We start from the raw sequence: 19,420 nt of genomic DNA, 5'->3' as shown, positions 1-19,420 counted from the left end.
ATGTAAAGGCAAACAAATAAAATCCCATTTTTACGTTCTTTAATGAAAAATAAACCTATCTCCAATATACTTTAATTAATAAATGTGTTCTGTTTTTTATAAGAAACCTGACTGTATGCAGTGAAATACTCCCTTCATTTACTGCTGTGTATAGGAACTGTCAGACGGTCCCTAACTGCTCTGCAGGGAAACAATCATACATAAGAAAAGCAGGGGGAGCTCCTCGCCTTACTTCCCGTGATGCAATAAAGAATTATTTGCGGCAGAGACTGCGTTTGATGTGCTCTAGCCATACCCTTGTTTGTTGAAATTGTCTCTGGGTCTCCTGGTGTGGCCTGACTGGAGAGTGAGCACGATTGCACAGGTGAAGGTGACTGAACGAATCTGCTTAAAGTTACATAAGAAAAGCAGGGGGAGCTCCTCGCCTTACTTCCTAGCTGTGCAGAATGCAAGCAGCTTTGTTTATTTCCCTTTAGAGCAGTTGGAAAGCATTGGATTTTATTTTTGCCTTTACATCCCCTTTACTGTTTCCAACTCCAGTTGCAGGGACAAAGATCATGGAGCCAGAATTAAAACCAATAAACTGAGATTCTATCTGGTTCTGCAGAGTTGGAGAAAGTTTGTATTAAACAATACAAAAACTATAAAATCCACATTAGATTACATGACAACACAGGACCCAGTGCAGTCTGCCTATTCTGATTAATAATCAATCTAACTGTATCGTGTTCTGCAAGATATTATTTGACTTGTGCTGTTTTGATAATTTATAATGATCCCTAAGCAGCCCAGACCACAATGAGCATGTGAACAGTCTTGGTCTTGCAAAGATGTATAACAAAGTTAAAAGATGGTGACCCCCTGTGGCCAACTTTGAAAAATTAAATCATTTGTTTGATTGGGCTTCTGGTGCAGTAAGTTAATGTTTATGTTTAGTATACAAAATACAACATTTCTAGCCTTGTTCTATTTTTTTTCTTTACTTCCCCTTTAAGCTGTGTAGCTGTTTTTCATTAGCAAGAACATGTAATTTTGTAAGTTATTTACACAACTGTCTTGTAGACTTGCACTCCATTCTAGAGAAAACCGCATTTTTCATGACTTTTCAGATCAGACACCAGACTTTTGTCATACCATAATATAACATATTTAGATAATACAACATATCTAAACAAATACTGTATATCAAGACCATGCACCTAAAACGAAACAAGTCTGTTATAAAGTTCTGATCAGTTTTGGGTTATGAAAAAAATATATCACCCAGAGAAAGAATTTGGCACAGCCGCAGCTCTTCCAAAAGAAAGCCATTAAACCAAACTGAGGTTGATTACTGAACATACAGTAGGTGCCATTTTGCACCTATAGTGCATTTGCAAATAGCAGCCAAACATCAATTAGTTTTGACAGGTTTAATACAAGCTGGATATACAGTATGAGATGGCATGCTTCACAAAGTTTGGGCTAAACTAAGATATCATTAATCCATATTGGAGGCAAAACAATCCTATTGACTTTAATATGGAGATCTGGAGATCTAAATGGAAATACCCCTTATCCAGATAACCCTAGGTTCCAAGCATCCTGTATAACCTGAATGCATTCTGGGCAAATTAAAGCTCAGACCTCAAACAGACTGAAAATCTGCTGCTAGACATTATATTTGCCAGCCATCCATAGTCTAATCTGACACAAAAACAATTGTGAAAAATTAAAGTACAGAAATTAGCAAAGCTGGTATAGATTTATGTACAGTTGTAATTGCAGCCAAATGAGGCTTCTGCCAATTACAGACAAATGTCTGCTTTTTATTTGATTAACATTTTACCTATGTTTTGTACAGTAGATCAACTTGGAAAATCAAAATTAAATCCATTTTATTTTCAAGTTGTAACAAATAAATATGCAAAAATCCAAGTGGATACATATTTATGCAAAAAACTACTGTACAACCCTAGTTGCAGACCTGTGCCCTTTGAATTTTAGCAAGCCAGCATGACCCCTATTGAATTTAAACACTAGACTTAATGGTCCTAAGCCTTTTTGTACCTACCTTAAAGTGGACCCGTCACCCAGACACAAAAATCTGTATAATAAAAGTCCTTTTCAAATTAAACATGAAATCCAATTTCAATTTTTTATTAAAGCATTCATAACTGTTGTAAACTCATTTAAAAATCTCAGCTGTCAATCAAATATTGTCTGCCCCGCCTCTATGCCTAGGCATAGAGGCGGGGCAGACAACTGCTTTCACTTTCCATTCAGCACTTCCTAGATGTAACTGCTCTCCCCACATTCCCCCGTTCTCTTCACCGTTTAATTGTGTAACCAGGGCATGGGAATGGACATCGGGTCCCCTATTCTGGTGCACAAACAAGATTCTGAGATGATGCAACACTTGCCTTAATAACAGTGTCCACAAAATGGCTCCTGCCTGCTTTTTATAATTGTGAATTCCCAGACTGAAGGAAACAAGATTCAAATAATTTATATAGTGTAATTAAAGTTCATTTTGCTTGACTAATGTGATAAAATAGGATTTTGAATAATTTTTTTGGGTGACGGGTCCACTTTAATAATATGAAAAATCAGAACACTCTAACAGTCACAAAAGATGCAGATGACTGTTTATATACATATAGAAATGAAACCACACTGCCAGTCTAATGTATTCCTGTTAATCTTCATAGGGTTCAAGAGCCAGCAGTATTTATGTATTTTTTATAAGGTGGTGCTTACATGCTGTCAACTTAGTGTTTTATTTACAGTAATGACTATATTTATTTTCAGACATGTGAATAAGAAACAGTATACAGTACATACTATTCATTTACTCTGTATGGTTGTATTATAATATATAACAGAACTGAGAAATAGCATGGGCATTAGATTCAAATCCTAAAGCAATAACACTATGTTACATTAAAGGAGCTGTAATCAATTTCTAGAAACTGTATTACAGATAATAAAAACAGAAGATTCACTTATATCTTTGAGATTTCATTTCAAAATGTCCAGCTCAAAAATACAGGTGATCCACAATTTCTCTGTGTTATTTTATTCAAAAGTTACTCCAACTCAAACAGTATTTGTTTAAATCAGGTACAAGTGAGAAATAATTTCCACGTTAAAGTTCTGTATTTGCTGACCAGATCTTTGGCTAAAAAATGCATAGATCCAGTGTTGCTGGTCAACCAGTGGTGACACACACAGAATGGAGTAGTTATTGATCAAAAGGCTAATGTTTTACTTGTTATCAATATTCTATTAATTTGGATCATATTTTAAGTGAGCTATGTTATTCTTCCACTCACATGAATCTGTAATTGTACAATTTCATAAAAGAAAAAGAGATTATCTAAGCTAGTATAAATCCATACTAACATACTGTAAAATAATCATATTTTGTATGTTAAAATGTTTTTAACAACCTTAAAGGAATTGTTTAATGTAAAAATAAAAACTGGGTAAATAGGCTGTGCAAAATAAAAAATGTTTCTAATATAGTTATTTAGCCAAAAATGTAATGTATAAAGGCTGGAGTGACTGGATGTCTAACATAATAGCCAGAACACTACTTCCTGCTTTTCAGCTCTCTTGGTTTACACTGACTGGTTACCCTGCTTACCAGGCAGTAACCAATCAGAGACTTCAGTGGGGCCACATTGGTCTTTCTGTTGCTTTTAAATCTGAGCTGAATGCTGAGGATCAATTTCAAACTCACTGAACAGATATGTACCATGTGGCACCCCTTCAAGTTGCTGACAAGCTCAGAGTTATAGAGCTGAAAAGTGTTCTGGCTATTATGTTACACACCCAGTCACTCCAGCCTTTATACATTAAATTTTTGGCAACTAACTATATATTAAATACATTTATTTTAAATTTTTTATTTTGCACAGCCTATTTACCCATTTTTATTTTTTATTTTTCACACTGAACTGTTTCTTTAAAGCATGGTGCTCCACACCATGGAAAGACCACATAATAATTCTGTTATCCAGAAAGCCCCGAATAACAGTAAGCCTGTCTTCCATAGACTCCATTTTATCCAAATAATTAAAATTTTTAAAACTGATTTCCTTTTTCTCTCTAATAATAAAACAGTACCTTGTACTTGATTCAAACTAAGATAATGAATTCTTATTGGAAGCAAAATTTGCCTATTTGGTTCATTTAATGTTTACATGATTTTGTAGAAATCTTAAGGTATGAAGATCCACCTTACGGAAAGATGCATTGTCCAGAAAACCAAGCATTCTGGATAACAGGTCTCATACCTGTACTTTGAATTATAACTCTATGCAAACAACCTCACCTCATTTTTTAATAATTAATAAAAATATGTGGATTAAAGGTTAGTATGAGGTTAGTAGTATTTGGGGGTGGCATGGTTTTATGGTATTTCTACAGTGTATAAGAACACTTATAGGAATGATCCTGTAAACGATCATTCATTTTTATGATATTTTACATCTGACATACCCCTTAGTTATATCAGATTACTTTGTATGGGTCATTAGACAACTTCTCAGGGTGACTGGCTGGTCACAAACTTCATTGCATCCTCCAATAACACAGCAGTGATGTCATAAATGTCACACTTGGCGGTTTGCACTTTCTCTAATCACACATAGTAGTAATATTCACTGTTCATGTTTTGGATTGGAAATATCTGTTTTTTTATGGGTTACTAGACTTGCTTCCGTCTTGTGACTTTTGGAAAATGATTTATTAAAGGTCAGATTTTAGTGGTTTTAGAGATTAGTGAAACCACGACAAAACTCACAAACTCTAAAACCCCAATTGTCATAGAATTTTTTTAAAATATCCAAATATAAAAAGTGTGAACGAACAAATGCACTGAGCGATGCACTAAAAAATATAAATACCTTGTAAAGTTTTTCTGGCAATTCCTAGAGAAAAAAAAATCTGAAAACCTCTAAAAGTCTGAATTGATTAAAAGTGATCCAATAAGATAAGCGCAGCTCCCATTAACTTCCATAGCACCTCAACAACAGTTACTTGGAGAAGTAGCGTAATGTCCCTTTTGAAAGTGTCAATTTTGTTTTTGAAGTGCTCAGCAATATCTTGAGCAGAGACAGATGTGAATGGAGGGGGTGGAGAAGGGGAAAGGAGAGTGTAAAAGGTGGAGAAAAGGTGTGCTGTTTAGGGGAGTTAATGAGTGAAGTAAAGTATGTTTTGTTTGGCTTGGGATAGGCTGGCGTTATAGGAGAGCAGGGCAGATTTGTAGCTTCTAAAGTCTGATTCTGAGCAGGATTTGCCCCAGCAACGCTCAAGTGCACATGAGTGTCTTTGGAGCGCTTTTGTATGAGCAGTATGCCAAGGTTGAAGTGGTTTGGGTCTAGAAGAAAGGAGGTTCTGTCTAAATATTCTGAGGGTTTTTTTTAACAGTGAGAGCTGTGAAGATGTGGAATTCTCTCTCTGAATCAGTTGTAGTGGGTGATACATTGCATAGCTTTAAGAAGGGGTTGGATGGCTTTTAAGGAAGTGAGGCAATACAGGGTTATGGAAGGTACTGTAGCTCATAGTACAAGTTGATCCAGGGACAAGTCAGATCTTGGAGTCAGAAAGAAATTTTATCCCCTCTGAGGCAAATTGGAGATGCTTCAGAATGGTTTTTTTTTGCCTTCTGCTGCATTAACTAATAATTAGGCAGGTTTTATATAGACTTAAAAGATTGAACTTGATGGTCGTGTGTCTTTTTTTCAACCTACAGAAACTTACTATGTTACTATGAATGTATATGATTGTGAATTATATCTACCTTCAATACCTAACTCTACTAATATTGATGGAAACAGGGGTCTGACTAGCGTCAGTACCAATTAAGATTTCTGAGTTGTGGAAAGAACCCCTTGTTTAATCAATTTTCCGTTTGGTTCCTCTATCAAATGTTAGATTAATTCCAGTAGTGATATAAAATTCTATTGTTAAATAAAATTAATTTCCAACTCAAATTTCATAAACCAGTTTATATAATTAATTAATATTGAATTGATTTCACCTAAACACCCTTGATAAATATTCAAATAATCAAAAACAATTAATTCCCATTAATGTAGGTTATAAAAACTTAGCAATAGGCAACAAATTTGTGCAGTTGATTAAATCTCTTACAATTAATTGAGGTAACTAAAGTGCAGTGCTCAAATAATTAAATAAATAATTCCTTAGGATTCAATCCTTAATAATAAAGTGGCTTGTGCTAATAAATTATTGAATAGTCAAATAACAATCCTTAGAATGAATTAACATTCAGCTCAATTCATTGATAAGATAGGAAAATGAAATTCATAGAGGGTGGAGTTGTCCCAAGAAACAAACTTATTTCTTGCTACCTTTGGGACACCACAAATACAGAGAAGTCAGTGTACCTGGGACTGTGGTTTCATATGTTACCTTCCCTGACTGTTGGAAAAGGCTAGCTTATCTAAAAAACCACAAATCCCAGGACGATTAGAGAGAAGAAGAGGTTGGAGAGAGATAAGAGATTGAGCGTAACCACAACTACCCTCAATTGGATTAGCTGAATAGAAAATCTGAAGTTAAAATCAATAGAATAATGTTAAAATAAATTTGTGCTCGTTGAATGCTCACTGGTAATAAATATGCCAAAGCAGAAATTGATGCAGTCCAAAAAACAAAAACTGCAGTATAACTGCCTTGCCCCTAAATTAGTAGATACCCCCTGATGTCTTACCAATAATAATAATCCTTCCTATTCCTATAGCTGCACGTTTCAGTCCATTTGGAAGATTGCCCTGTTTCTTGTCCACTTTTATATTGCTGGACGTAAGAGGTCTCCTGAGTTGCTAATATAGCAACTCCTCACTATATCCCTATTGTAATAATCTGTCATAGGTATCTTTAATTTAGTATTGATTCATGACTAGATCAATGTTCTTCCTTATAATCTTCAGTAACAGTAGAGGGTGGAAGATTACCGGAAGAATATAAAATAGAATGGTGGTCAGTGGGCTTAATAAAAATATCAATCAAATGATACCCAGAGTGCTTAAAGAAGTGAAACCTTCCCCTGAAAATAAATATGTATTTTAAGTTTTGATAAATGTCTTTGGCAGGCACAGGGCTAACAGTCTTCTAGTACATTTTGGCCATATTAGTGAATTATAGGAAGATTTTGTAATTATAAATCCCCATATTGCAAGTGTTTTAAATAATAGATCTTTTGCCTATATATAATATTTGAAGAATATTTTCCTACTTTCTTAACTTGCATTTTAACAATATAAAAAAACTTGTAAATAATTAGTAAAATTGCATATAAACATATACTGTACTTATTCCTAGATTTAATTTAGTGCTATAAAATTGCAATTTGAGTTTAGAAGTTAATAAGCATAAAATTCAACATTGATAGTTTCCATATTTTTTCAAATAACCCCATCACTCTAGCTGCATACATAATCAATCTCCACAATGCTTACTTTCTTTTGGTTTTGCATGTGTGTGCAAACTCTTAAGCACTTCCTAAACTTTTAATTACAGTCTATAGAGGTAATAAGATTCTTTTTTTACATTTGTTTTATATATTTATCGATATTTATGCAATGAAGGATTGTATTCAAGTGTACTTTTTTTTAGAACTAGTTACACTTTAAAACTCAATGCATATAATAGCACATGTGCTCAAAAGCCAAAAATACTACACTGACAAATACTCAACTGACCCTTGAACAAAATCGAGATTGAGTTGCCCTTTGAAATAAACCTATTTGAATTTTATTATCTCCAAAGCACATTGTGCCTCTAATCTTGTGATGGGTTAGTATTCCATCCATCAGAATAAATTTAGACTGGTAGTTGATGTCTGTTCCCAATGATAACTGCATTCAGTATTTGTGAGCAAAAAGTCCTTGCTGCCACAAGCTTTTTCTTACTGCTCAGTACATATCAGATGTACCCGAAAATAGTTTGTTTGTTAGTTTGTACTGCTTTTGTTCCTGTACAGTCTTTTACCTGCCTATGTGACTATTACTCAAGGGACACATTAGCCACTTAACATGGGAAATGCATTAAAAATATTAGTAGATGTAAAAAACAAATCAATTATAAAATAGAAATGCCATAGGTACAGTCTTTAAAATGCTTTTAAACTCTGGTTACCTACTCGAACCATACACACATGAGATACCAGTGCTCATTAGTGTTTTGTAATGGTTTTATAGCTCTATTTATTGATTCCGTTTTTTTATGGTTAGCAGCAGCCAACACTGTTGACATTTATAGAATGGTGTCATGAAAAGCTTCACTCAGCATCCCTAATGCTGTCAGATTCAAGGTCTCTTACATTTTATTGAATAAAGTTACTTGGTCTTTAGTGGTGATGACCATCTTTTTCTCATTGAGTGTGCTTGCACGGTTCTTCTATCTAGTGGCAATTCATGAAAATTCATAATAAGAAGGCTTTTAGATGATCCTGCAAAATTACAAATTTGTATATATAAGACAATAACAACTGGACAAAATATGAGGAAGAGTTTAATATGAGGAATAGTTTTGCCCTTTTGGGGAGACTGGATGAATTGTATTTTAAAAAAAAGAAAATTTCCATCACATTATAGTCTAGGCCAAACAGGAGTGTGGTTCTAGCAACCCTTGGCAGCAGTTCGTGATCACATATTTTTGAAACCTAGCATATATTTTTGCCCTCGTATTACCTATGTAGCACACCCGTGAGTGTGTTATGAAATTGTGCTATTGGGTATGATCTTGCAAAGTATACTGGTGACAACCCAGATCCAGTGAACAGACAAACAAGAATGGCAATGCAACAGGCACAGCCTTATTTTATTTAACAGCAGAAGCTGTAAGAAAAGAGATTAGTTACTTAGAATAGTAGTAAATAAAATAATATAACAACAATAACAGCTGTAAGAATAGCCCAGTGTAACCCTGGTGTGCACACAACAAGTTGCCAGCTGGATATAGTGTGTGTACCGGTGGGGGCCCCTTGTGATGAATGCAATGCTGTCAGCCTTACTTATAATCCTTGCAGGTTGATGAGGTGACTATGCAATCCCTGAAATCACCTTCAGTAACTTTACTGGTTCACTGCAACACTCTCAGCTGATGATTGTAATAACAAAAAGGCACATCTGAACACATGTGAAAACATCCAGCAATTTAGGGGCTTCTCTGTCCATAGAAACCACACAGTCTCACAGATAGAATAAGGCTGAGTATTAATCTTCCAAACTGGCAGGGCAGGGGTTAATGATGACTCACAGTTTATCAGGAACTCTGCTTCACCTCTCACTGGATTTTCCTCCTGATCAAAAATGGTTGGAAGGCCACAACCCAGGATCACACTGGCTACTGGGACCTTGTGCACTTTCCCTCCAGGGAATAACAGGAACCAACTTTCAGCAAAACTGCAGTGTCTTCCTCTGCAGATTAGTGACAGTTTCTCTTTCTGGCTAATCACTAATCCTGGCTGCAACACAACTGCCCCAGTCACTAAGTCTTCCAGCACAGTCCTCCTTGCTGGTTAATTCCCCCTCCCCTTCCGGTTCCTGGGTTGGGCTCCTATTGGCTGTCTCCATGCACTTCCTGGAGCAAGGGCTTGTTGGAAATGTAGTTCTTAACCCCAAGCAATAGTTCTGCCTCCAGAAATATCAAATGTTTGCAGTCTCTGTTTTATCACATCAGGGAGCAATTTAGTAATCCATTGTCCATTAATACTAATTATAGTCCCGCATTATAATGTTCAAACAGTCTGCACACATAATAGGGTGCTACACCTATAAGTCCTATGATCATCATTTTTCAAAGATCCCATTTTTGTCTTGCTACTCAGTCTAAAGCAATCTTAATTTAAGGGTTTTTACTGTACCTTAATATGCAGAGAAATAGTTTGAAACGTTATTCTATTAGATAGAATTGTATTATTTCTCATCCCACTCAAGTAATCATGACTTTTTTTGAGTGAATTATTCACTGTAATTGGTAAAGTTTCTGTCTATGAAGCAGCGATTCTAGAAAGCAGGCAACAAGAAATCATAATTTTATGTTCATAGCAGTAAAAGCACATTGATGAATATTAATAGGCTGTAATTTATGTTCTGTCAGACAAACATCTGTGGGAGAATTTCACGGTTTCACTGGCAACAAATTCAAATACTGTAGAAATATTTAAAAAAAAAAGTGCATACTATGATATAATGATAAAAAAGATGGATGTTTCCTAATTACATCATCTCAAATGATTTTATATCCTGTGATTATCTGTGACCTGTGGTTATGACATTCTGTTGTTAATTATTGTTTGGACTATTTGTTAATGTTCTGAATAGGACTATGGCAGATTAAACACTGTGCAACTGTTTTGCTCTGTGGGACACATACCTTCTCTGGGCACTCACTCTGCCTTCGCTCAGAGCTATTTCTTTTATGTTCAAAAAATGTAATCTTATTTATCCTTTATTTTATCTGCATATAAGGTACAAGGAGGCCAATAAATCATGCAAAGAAGCTATAAGGCAAGCTTTTTAACTACGTTAATAATAAAAAAATGAAGCAGGAAGGGGTGGGCCTTTAGTATCAGAAGGAGGTCAGCTGGTTGATGAAAACAAAATAAAAGTGCAGATTCTGTCTACACAAATGAGGAACCAGTTAATGAAGGTTTACTTCTTAATAGTCCCAATTCTAGTAATACAACTAATTATGCATGGTTTACATATGAGGAAATTCAAAAGAGACTAGAACATCTTAAGATTAACAAAGGTCTGGGCCCAGATGGTATTCATCCCAGGGTACTTAGCGAGCTTAGCTCTGTGATTGCCAAACCTCTTTACTTAATTTTTCAGGATTCATTGAGGTCTGGCATAGTGCCTATTCAAAAAAGGATCCCTTTCTCTGCCTCAAAACTATAGGCCAGTAAGTCTGATGTCAGTGGTAGGAAAGCTTTTCGAAGGGTTAATAAAGGTTAAGATACTGGACTTTACAGCAAATCATAATACTATGAGTGTATGCCAGCATGGTTTTATGCATAATAGATCTTGCCAGACTAACTTAATTTATTTTTATGAGAAGGTAAGCAGGGACCTTGATTCTGGGATGGCAGTGGATGTGATTTGTTTAGACTTTGCTAAAGCATTTGATACAGTGCCACACAAAAGGTTACTGGTTAAATTAAGGAATGTTTGCCTGGAACAAAGTATTTGTACCTGGATAGAGAACTGGCTAAAAGATAGACTACAAAGAGTGGTGGTAAAGGAAACATTTTCTAATTGGACCAGTGTTGTTAGTGTTAGCAGGGCTCTGTACTAGGTCCCTTGCTTTTCAACTTGTTTATTAATGACCTGTAGGTGGGCATTGAAAGTACTATTTCTATTTTTGCAGATGATACTAAATTGTACAGAACTATAGGTTCCATGCAGGATGCTGCCACTTTGCAGAGTGATTTGTCTAAGTTGGGAAACTGGGCAGCAAACTGGAAAATGAGGTTCTATGTTGATAAATGCAAGGTTATGCACTTTGGCAAAAATAATATAAATGCAAGTTATATACTAAATGGCAGTGTGTTGGGAGTTTCCTTAAATGAGAAGGATCTAGGGGTCTTTGTAGATAACACGTTGTCTAATTCTGGGCAGTGTCATTCTATGGCTACTAAAGCAAATAAAGTTCTGTCTTGCATAAAAAAGTGCATTAACTCAAGGGATGATAATATAATTATGCCTCTTTATAGGTCCCTGGTGAGGCCTCATCTGGAGTGTTCAGTGTAGTTGTGGACTCCAGTCCTTAAGATTGATATAAATGAGCTGGAGAGAGTGCAGAGATGTGCAACTAAACTGGTTAGAGGGATGAAAGACTTAAATTATGAGGGTAGACTGTCAAGGTTGGGGTTGTTTACACTTTACAAGTACATTAGAGGACATTATAGACAAATAGCAGGGGACCTTTTTACCCATAAAGTGGATCACCGTACCAGAGGCCACCCCTTTAGACTAGAAGAAAAGAAATTTCATTTGAAGCAACGTAGGTGGTTCTTCACAATCAGGACAGTGAGGTTGTGGAATGCACTGCTGGGTGATGTTGTGATGGCTGGTTCAGTTAATGCCTTTAAGAATGGCTTGGATGATTTTTTGGACAGACATAATATCAAAGGCTATTGTGATACTAAACTCTATAGTTAGTATAGATATGAGTATATATAATTTATGTGAGAGTATAGAAGGGTGTGTGTATGGATGCTGGGTTTTCATTTGGAGGGGTTGAACCTGATGGACTTTGTCTTTTTTCAACCCAATTTAACTATGTAACTATTGGTCTTTATTTATATAGTGCTATAACAACATTTTGCAATAAGCAATGTGAAAAAGGAAAGTCACATAAATATAATAATAAAAGCACAACATAAACAAGACAGAGCTCTAATTTGAGGTCTGGAATTTAGAACACATTAAACATAACTGTTGATTTTCCATGTGTCATACTACAATATCTGCCACCATAGTGAAAACACATGGGTACAGCTGCTCTCCATATAAAGAATTAGGTAAAGTACAGTATTGGCTGATCCAGTGTGTCAGAGGAGCAGTACCAAGAAATCTGTACACCTAGACGCACATTTATTAAAGGTCAAATTTTATGGTCGGGCTTTTTACTGTGGGAAAAAAGTGTCACTATTTCGGGATTGATTATGTGACAAATCCAAAAATACTCCAAGCTTAAACCTGTCATGTAAAAGTAAATGGCAGATGTCCCTTTTAGAATTGGAAGATGTTACTTGTCCTCATGATCTTCAAGCGTTTCGGGCATTTTGCTTCTGTTTTTTTTTTTGTACAACAATTTGAATTTTTTTTGTTTAGAGTTCACTTTGCTGAATAAACTAGCTTTACCTTCTTTATCCAGAGTCAATGGGCTTTCCATATGATAGCTTTGGTTAAAAAAAGTCTCTAACCTGTTAACATTATGTTAACATTGTAGGCTTGAAGGGCTGAGTGTAATAGACTGTTGAATAGCAGACAGAGCTGTTGAGGTTGTTTTTTGTCTTTTTGCACAGTAAAAATTAAAAGTTGAAACAATGGTTTTAGATACTTCTGCCAAGACAGTCAGGCTCACCTGGATCACTTTAGTATACTTCATACTACCTCTACCCTTTATACTGCTATCTGCTCTGGTTATTGCCCTGGTTGTTAACTACTTGGGCTTAAACTACATGTGCACCCCTTGTGCACCCATTGTGCACTATGACAGCTCACTAGTGCTGTCATAGTGTCTACAACAGATTAATTTTATTGGTTTTAGTATAATTTAGTATAATTTCAATCAAGATGACCACTCCTAGGCTTTACCTCATTTTGAGGCATGTCATACCCTAGACTCAAAACACATAGCCTCCCTTAACTCTTAAACAGCCTTTTAAATATATACCATAGTGTGTCATCTGACTTACTAATATAATTTGGACTTCCATGTCCTGCAAGTTTTACCCTAGAGACCTTGTTCTAGTATTCTATATCAAGTATAATGGTTCTTCTAAAGCAGAGTAAATGTGACGTAGATATATTATCTGTGCTGGTTTTCATACAGTCCTTCATTGTGTAAAACACAGTGTATTCTAAATGCTGAAAAGAGCTGTGAAGGTGCACTTGTGAAGGGTTCTACACCAGTTTACTTGAGTTGTGTAGCTTATACAGCTTCATAAGTAATGCAAGTTTGCATTCATTTTTACTATCGATGCCAGTTTCTGGGAAAGTTCAAAAGTTCTGCACAAGTATATAACATGTTATTTTATAATGCAAATGTAACTTTTTTTCATTTTTTTTAAAAGATCCCTTTTAGTGACCACACAATGTGCTTAACAATATATTTTGACACCAGTGAATGTACCTGAGTATATTTTTGTTTTGAACCACCTCAGAACATGTGCAGTCTGTTTTACACAACACATCCAGGCGTGGTGGTAAGGTGATTCTTTTTATTCAAGGAGGCTACTAATATAATAATTTCCATAGGAGAAGCAGGTAGTCAACCATGATTTGGGGGAGGGTCGAAAAAAATGTATGGGTCCCTTCTACACACAATTGTGGGTGACTGAAGCAAAATGGCGGGTCACCCACTATTTTGTGCAGAGAGGGCCAGGCATTTCTTATTTTCCCAGACCACCAGCGTTATGCACCTGGCAGTTAGTCTCTTTTAAAGGAGGCTAACCATCCCTAAATATATATCATTCTCCACTGTCCAAATAGGTATAGTAAAATATGTAACTTCATTTGTGATGGAGAACTTAAGGCCCTACAGTGTAATGTTCAAATGTGTGTCTGCTTGTTATTTACCTCTGTTCTTGATGATAATGATGATGATAAAAAACTTGATTTTGAATATGTGCCAGCTGTGAGAAAAAGGTTTAGAGGTCTGTACCAAACGGGGCATTTACATTTTATTGGCTCTTTTAGAGACACTTTGGGACCATCCTGAGCATCCAAACACCTTTCAGTCATATTTTTAGCCATCATTATGGATGTCTGTTCTGTAGGATCTCAAAGCTTATTTATCTGGCATTAATAAACCACAATGAACTCAATCCTATACTTGTTCTGAAAAAGCATCCTACTAAATCAACCTTATGGAAATATATTATGCCTGATCAAAGCCTATCTTAATGAGTTATTTGTTAAATTTCACAATTTCAGCAATACAAACTAGTATTAGCCCTTGAAATATCAATGATAGGGTAAAGCACAACTGATTCAAGGTCACTGTAAATGTGTTCAAGCAAAATTATTCTTTTAAAAAAAGGAAAATTATACTATACTGACCTCTATTACCATCTGCATTGGAAGGAAAACTTCCAATCATTAGGGCAGTGGGACCTTGTATGAGCTAGCAGTATTTCCACTACAGCACTTTTTGTTATATAAATGCATTTTCTTAAAAAGTATTGATATTTTTTTATTATAATGTTATAGTTATTGATATATAGTAAGACAGATATTGTGTAAAGTCTTTTAATTGTGGATAATATATACTTATGCAAACTTTATGTTTATATTATGAGTATGAATGAATGAATTAATATAATTTTCCAAAATAATAGAAATTCTTTACTAATTGAATTTTAATTTTTTCATATTGCATCTAGAATTTTTCAGAGAACTCCTGAAAAATGCAGAGAAGTCACTTAACGACATTTTTGTGAATACTTATGGAATGCTATATATGCAGAACACTGAGGTGTTCCAAGACTTATTTACCGAACTGAAACGTTACTACACAGGAGGCAATGTCAACCTGGAAGAAATTCTCAATGATTTTTGGGCACGACTGCTTGAACGCATGTTTCAGCTTATAAATCCTCAATATCATTTCTCTGAGGACTACCTTGAGTGTGTCAGCAAATACACAGACCAACTGAAACCATTTGGAGATGTACCTAGAAAACTCAAAGTTCAAGTTACAAGAGCACTTATTGCAGCACGAACATTTGTCCAAGGTCTCACTGTAGGTCGTGAAGTAGCAAACAGGGTATCTAAGGTAATGAAAAAAATATTCTATTTTCACTTATTCAACCTCTTAGATGAATTATTAAAATGAAATGTCAAAGCTACCAATAGACTTTTGTACAAATTTGTGTCTTGTTTTTTTGTCATCATCATAGTAATTTTGAACTATCATATCTGCTTGTAGTGAGTGTTTTGTTTTGTTTTTTTGCATGGATCATAGAATCTATGGCCTCGGTTAAAATATATTTAAGAAAAACAGGAGAGGATTTCACATTATGTAGACGGGTGTGAGATTTAACAGTTCATCTGTTAATGTTTTAAGCCATTTTCAGAAGCACTGGAAAAACAGAGGAACACTATAATCAGATGACATTTCCTATCAGTTACTGTAATGTGACAAATATGTATGAGTGACATTACTCATTTCAGCATTCTAATTCCCTTGGTTAAAAAAAAATGACTGGCAGCAGTCAGACTTATCAAGGCTAAAAATGAATGACAATTCTGCTTAGGAATGACATATGGTACGCCTTTGCTTTTTAGTTCAATCAGAAAATGCATATTATATTTCAAAAGCAATATATTTGCCCAATTTCACAGTGCATTAGATGAAACCTGTATTGTTCCATCTTTAGAATTATATTTTTAGTATGATAATATTATGTATTTTAGATCCAGAGTTATATTCTGATTTAAACAATTGCATTAGGGGGGAGGTTGGTGTGGGGGTGCAATTTATACTGATTAATATCTATAAATGTGGAGTGTTGGTTTTGTTAACTTCAATATGAAGCAAATTAATATAAATGAGTTAAAATGTTTATAATTGTTTAAATATTTTTATTAACATGGCGCCAACACATTTGACAAAGCACTTTACAGAGACTTTCCATAATTTACATCAATTGCTACCCCAGTGGAGATTACAATCTAAAGTAAGTTTTTCATCATTTTTTATTTTATCTTGGAGAAGCTTCTGTATTTGGATCATTTCTAAGACAGCATCAGAACATGAAATAATATTCTACAGTATTAGCTGCTCTGACTAAAAGAAGGCTTAGGAGCCAGAGAACTATTTGAGGGGAGCGAGTGAGGGTCATCATTTTTTGCCAACTGCAATTGATATGTGAATGACCAACAAAAGCAACTAAAATGTATATCTTAATATAAAAGGTACATATGTATCAATTATGAGTATTTTTCTGCCATCAATACTGAAGGAAAATATTTTTTTCCTAGATGTTTAGCAATTGTGCTGAAATCTTGCGAAGCATATCAGGAGCCCAAAGGTGATCCATTCATACCAATGCACACATCTGCATGGGTTTGAAATATTTCTATCAATTCACTTACTTGTGAATTCTCAACTCAAGAGTCTTCTCGAGCATCTTCTCTGTCAGAAAAAAATGTATGTGAGAAATAAATGTGAGAAGTAGGTGCACTATCAGTGAATAGGGAATCAGGCAATAAGAATTTTTTGTCACCTTTTTATAACTCTGCCCTCAGAGTTTAGTAAATGTATTTTTTTTGTTGTTCAATTAATACTTTTGACATAGATTTTTTTTACTTACACATCAGAAACCAACCCCACTGGCTGTAATAAATTAATTCAAGTATTACAGTTAAACAATATGGAACTTTGCCCAAAAGGTGAAATTGTATCACTTTATTTAAGGGAATTGTTGCTAAATAATTTTCAAAAGACATGGCTATTGGATATTATATAGATAAAATGAACATTTTGGCACACAAGCACTGTACTGTAATATCAGTAAAAGGAAACAAATGTCATGGTAAATAGAACTAATGAAGACACTGTTAGTTTGTTTTTGTTACAATGTTGTCTATACCCTGTGATATCTATTGCAGCCATGTGACCTACACTACAAAAATATGCTTGAAATCTGTTAATTATTTTATATCCAAAGAATAGGACCTTGACTTTAGTATATGTTTTAAAAATTCCACTTTGTCCCAGCTAGACATCACATTTAGTTTTTAGTCCTGATGTCAAAATGAAATATTACAGAATGTAATATAATGGGTTGTATTCAGTTAACTACTAAATGCAAATCATATTTAGTATAATCAAATGATAATTTGTTGTCAATAAGGACTGACAAAAGAAAGTCCAGGCTTACATTTTATGAGACAAAAGAGACTGGTTACAGACCATTTTTGTTGGCTGCTTGTGACACCATACCATGTGTTTTTGCATTTGCCAAGATAAGTCTTTTCAGTTTTCAACTACTAGTACATTGCTTAAACCTATTTCAGGTTGGTTGCTGCTTTCCTCTCATGAGACTCTAAGTGCAACCATCAAGGCAACCGTTATTCAGGTATTGAGTATGCTGGGACACCATGTTATTAATTGTCCTTGGACACAATGAGTTGCCACAGGAGATTGAACCAGGTTCACACATCTAGGGCAATTAACCTTTAGGACAACTCCTCCTACAATGTACAATTTAGCAGAGATGTGTCTAGCAGTGGTAAATCATGATAATCTAAATAATGGGGTTTAGAAATGTTAATGCATTTTTTTGTAATGTATGTAAACATGTTCCAGGCTTAGTTTCCTGAATTCTCATATGAAAATAACAAATGAAATCTTCTGTCCTACATTGACCGTACAGCGTGTTCTCTTACTTTAAGCAAGACACTGACTAGATAGAGTTGAAAGTGGAAAAAATTAACATTTGAGATAACATCACTCTCAGTACAGTGTAACACTTTTTCAATTAAGGTCTTATTTGCACTGTGCTCTGTTTTTGCTTTCTTGAAAATATCATCGTAACTGAAGTAATGTGATGCTGGTTATAAATACTCCTTTTAACCTCACTTTTCAAAGCCTTTTAACCACTACAAAAGGAGTTCTGACTTGGGAATTACATTGTATTTCTGCAAACTTTTTCTGAAAGCATTTGCTACAGGGAAGCGTCTTTTGAAGTATTTTTCTCTATTTCTTTATCTCTGGTAATTACATATCTTTTACTTAGATACTGTATATATATTATAGATAAATTGCATTATGTTAAATGATGTGTATAAGTTTGTGCAATGAGAAAATATGTAATATAGAATTTAAATTATATATGTACAAGTCCATAAAATCCCCAAAATACTTTCTTTAATTTTCAAAAAAGGGAGAAAGGCTCCAAAAGAGAATAGAACAAAGAATCTCTGCAATCTCCCATATTTGTTATGTAATTTGCATACTTTTTGGGGTTGAAGACTCTGTAACTAAACCCAGTGCACTTTGTTTGTAACGTTTGCTGTGTAGTGGGGGCTTAAATTAAAAGTTAAATGTAGTCTTATGGGGACTTACTTTGTCTTATACAGGAGGTGAGAGGAGAAATTGACCTGGGAGATGGCCCCATATACACCTATATGGGACCGTTATCTTGCTTTTACTTTAAAGGCCCTAAGCAATGATTGGTTATATCATGATAATTTTTTGTATCTTCTACTCCAGATGAGGGTGAAAATTTGGGATTGTGAATTGGTTTATTGAAATAAATGGGTTGGAGTTGAACAATCATAAAAACTAACTTTGGCAAAATGTGCTGTTTTTAAACCTTGATAAGCTAGAGATTTTAACATTTTTAAAAACACATGTTTTATATGTTCTCCATTTGAAGAAAACATCTGCAGTAATAATATATTCAGTCACTCTTCATCCAGACCAAAACAAGGTTTAAACTGATGGATGAGCAATCTTTTTAGTCATTTTTAGTGAGGGCTTGTTGGGAGCAATGACTGCAATTCCCTCTTATTTCACAAGTACATGAAGGCGTTATAGATTCTGTAACCTGCCAAGGTTAATTGGCTTAGGATGAATCAATTATAGCTTGTCATTTTAGCAGAATAAAATTAAGTTGCAGAAAATTTCTGGATGCTGCTCAAAATACAGTAATTGGATAAGT

The 19,420-nt window shown here is 34.8% G+C and overlaps 1 protein-coding gene across 1 annotated transcript in view; it reads left to right on the top strand.

Moving 5' to 3' along the window:
- The window catches only part of gpc6.S (glypican 6 S homeolog), a 594,694-nt gene that overhangs the window by 255,886 nt on the left and 319,388 nt on the right, over positions 1-19,420 (top strand). Inside the window, exon 3 of the mRNA XM_018249884.2 lies at positions 15,134-15,525. Coding sequence (XP_018105373.1) covers positions 15,134-15,525 — 392 coding nt within the window. The remainder of the gene's footprint in view (positions 1-15,133; positions 15,526-19,420) is intronic.

Source organism: Xenopus laevis, chromosome 2S, assembly GCF_017654675.1.
Source record: "Xenopus laevis strain J_2021 chromosome 2S, Xenopus_laevis_v10.1, whole genome shotgun sequence".
Lineage (NCBI taxonomy): Eukaryota > Metazoa > Chordata > Amphibia > Anura > Pipidae > Xenopus > Xenopus laevis.
Note: the sequence above shows the minus strand (reverse complement) of the source record. Positions and strands in the feature narration are given on the sequence as shown.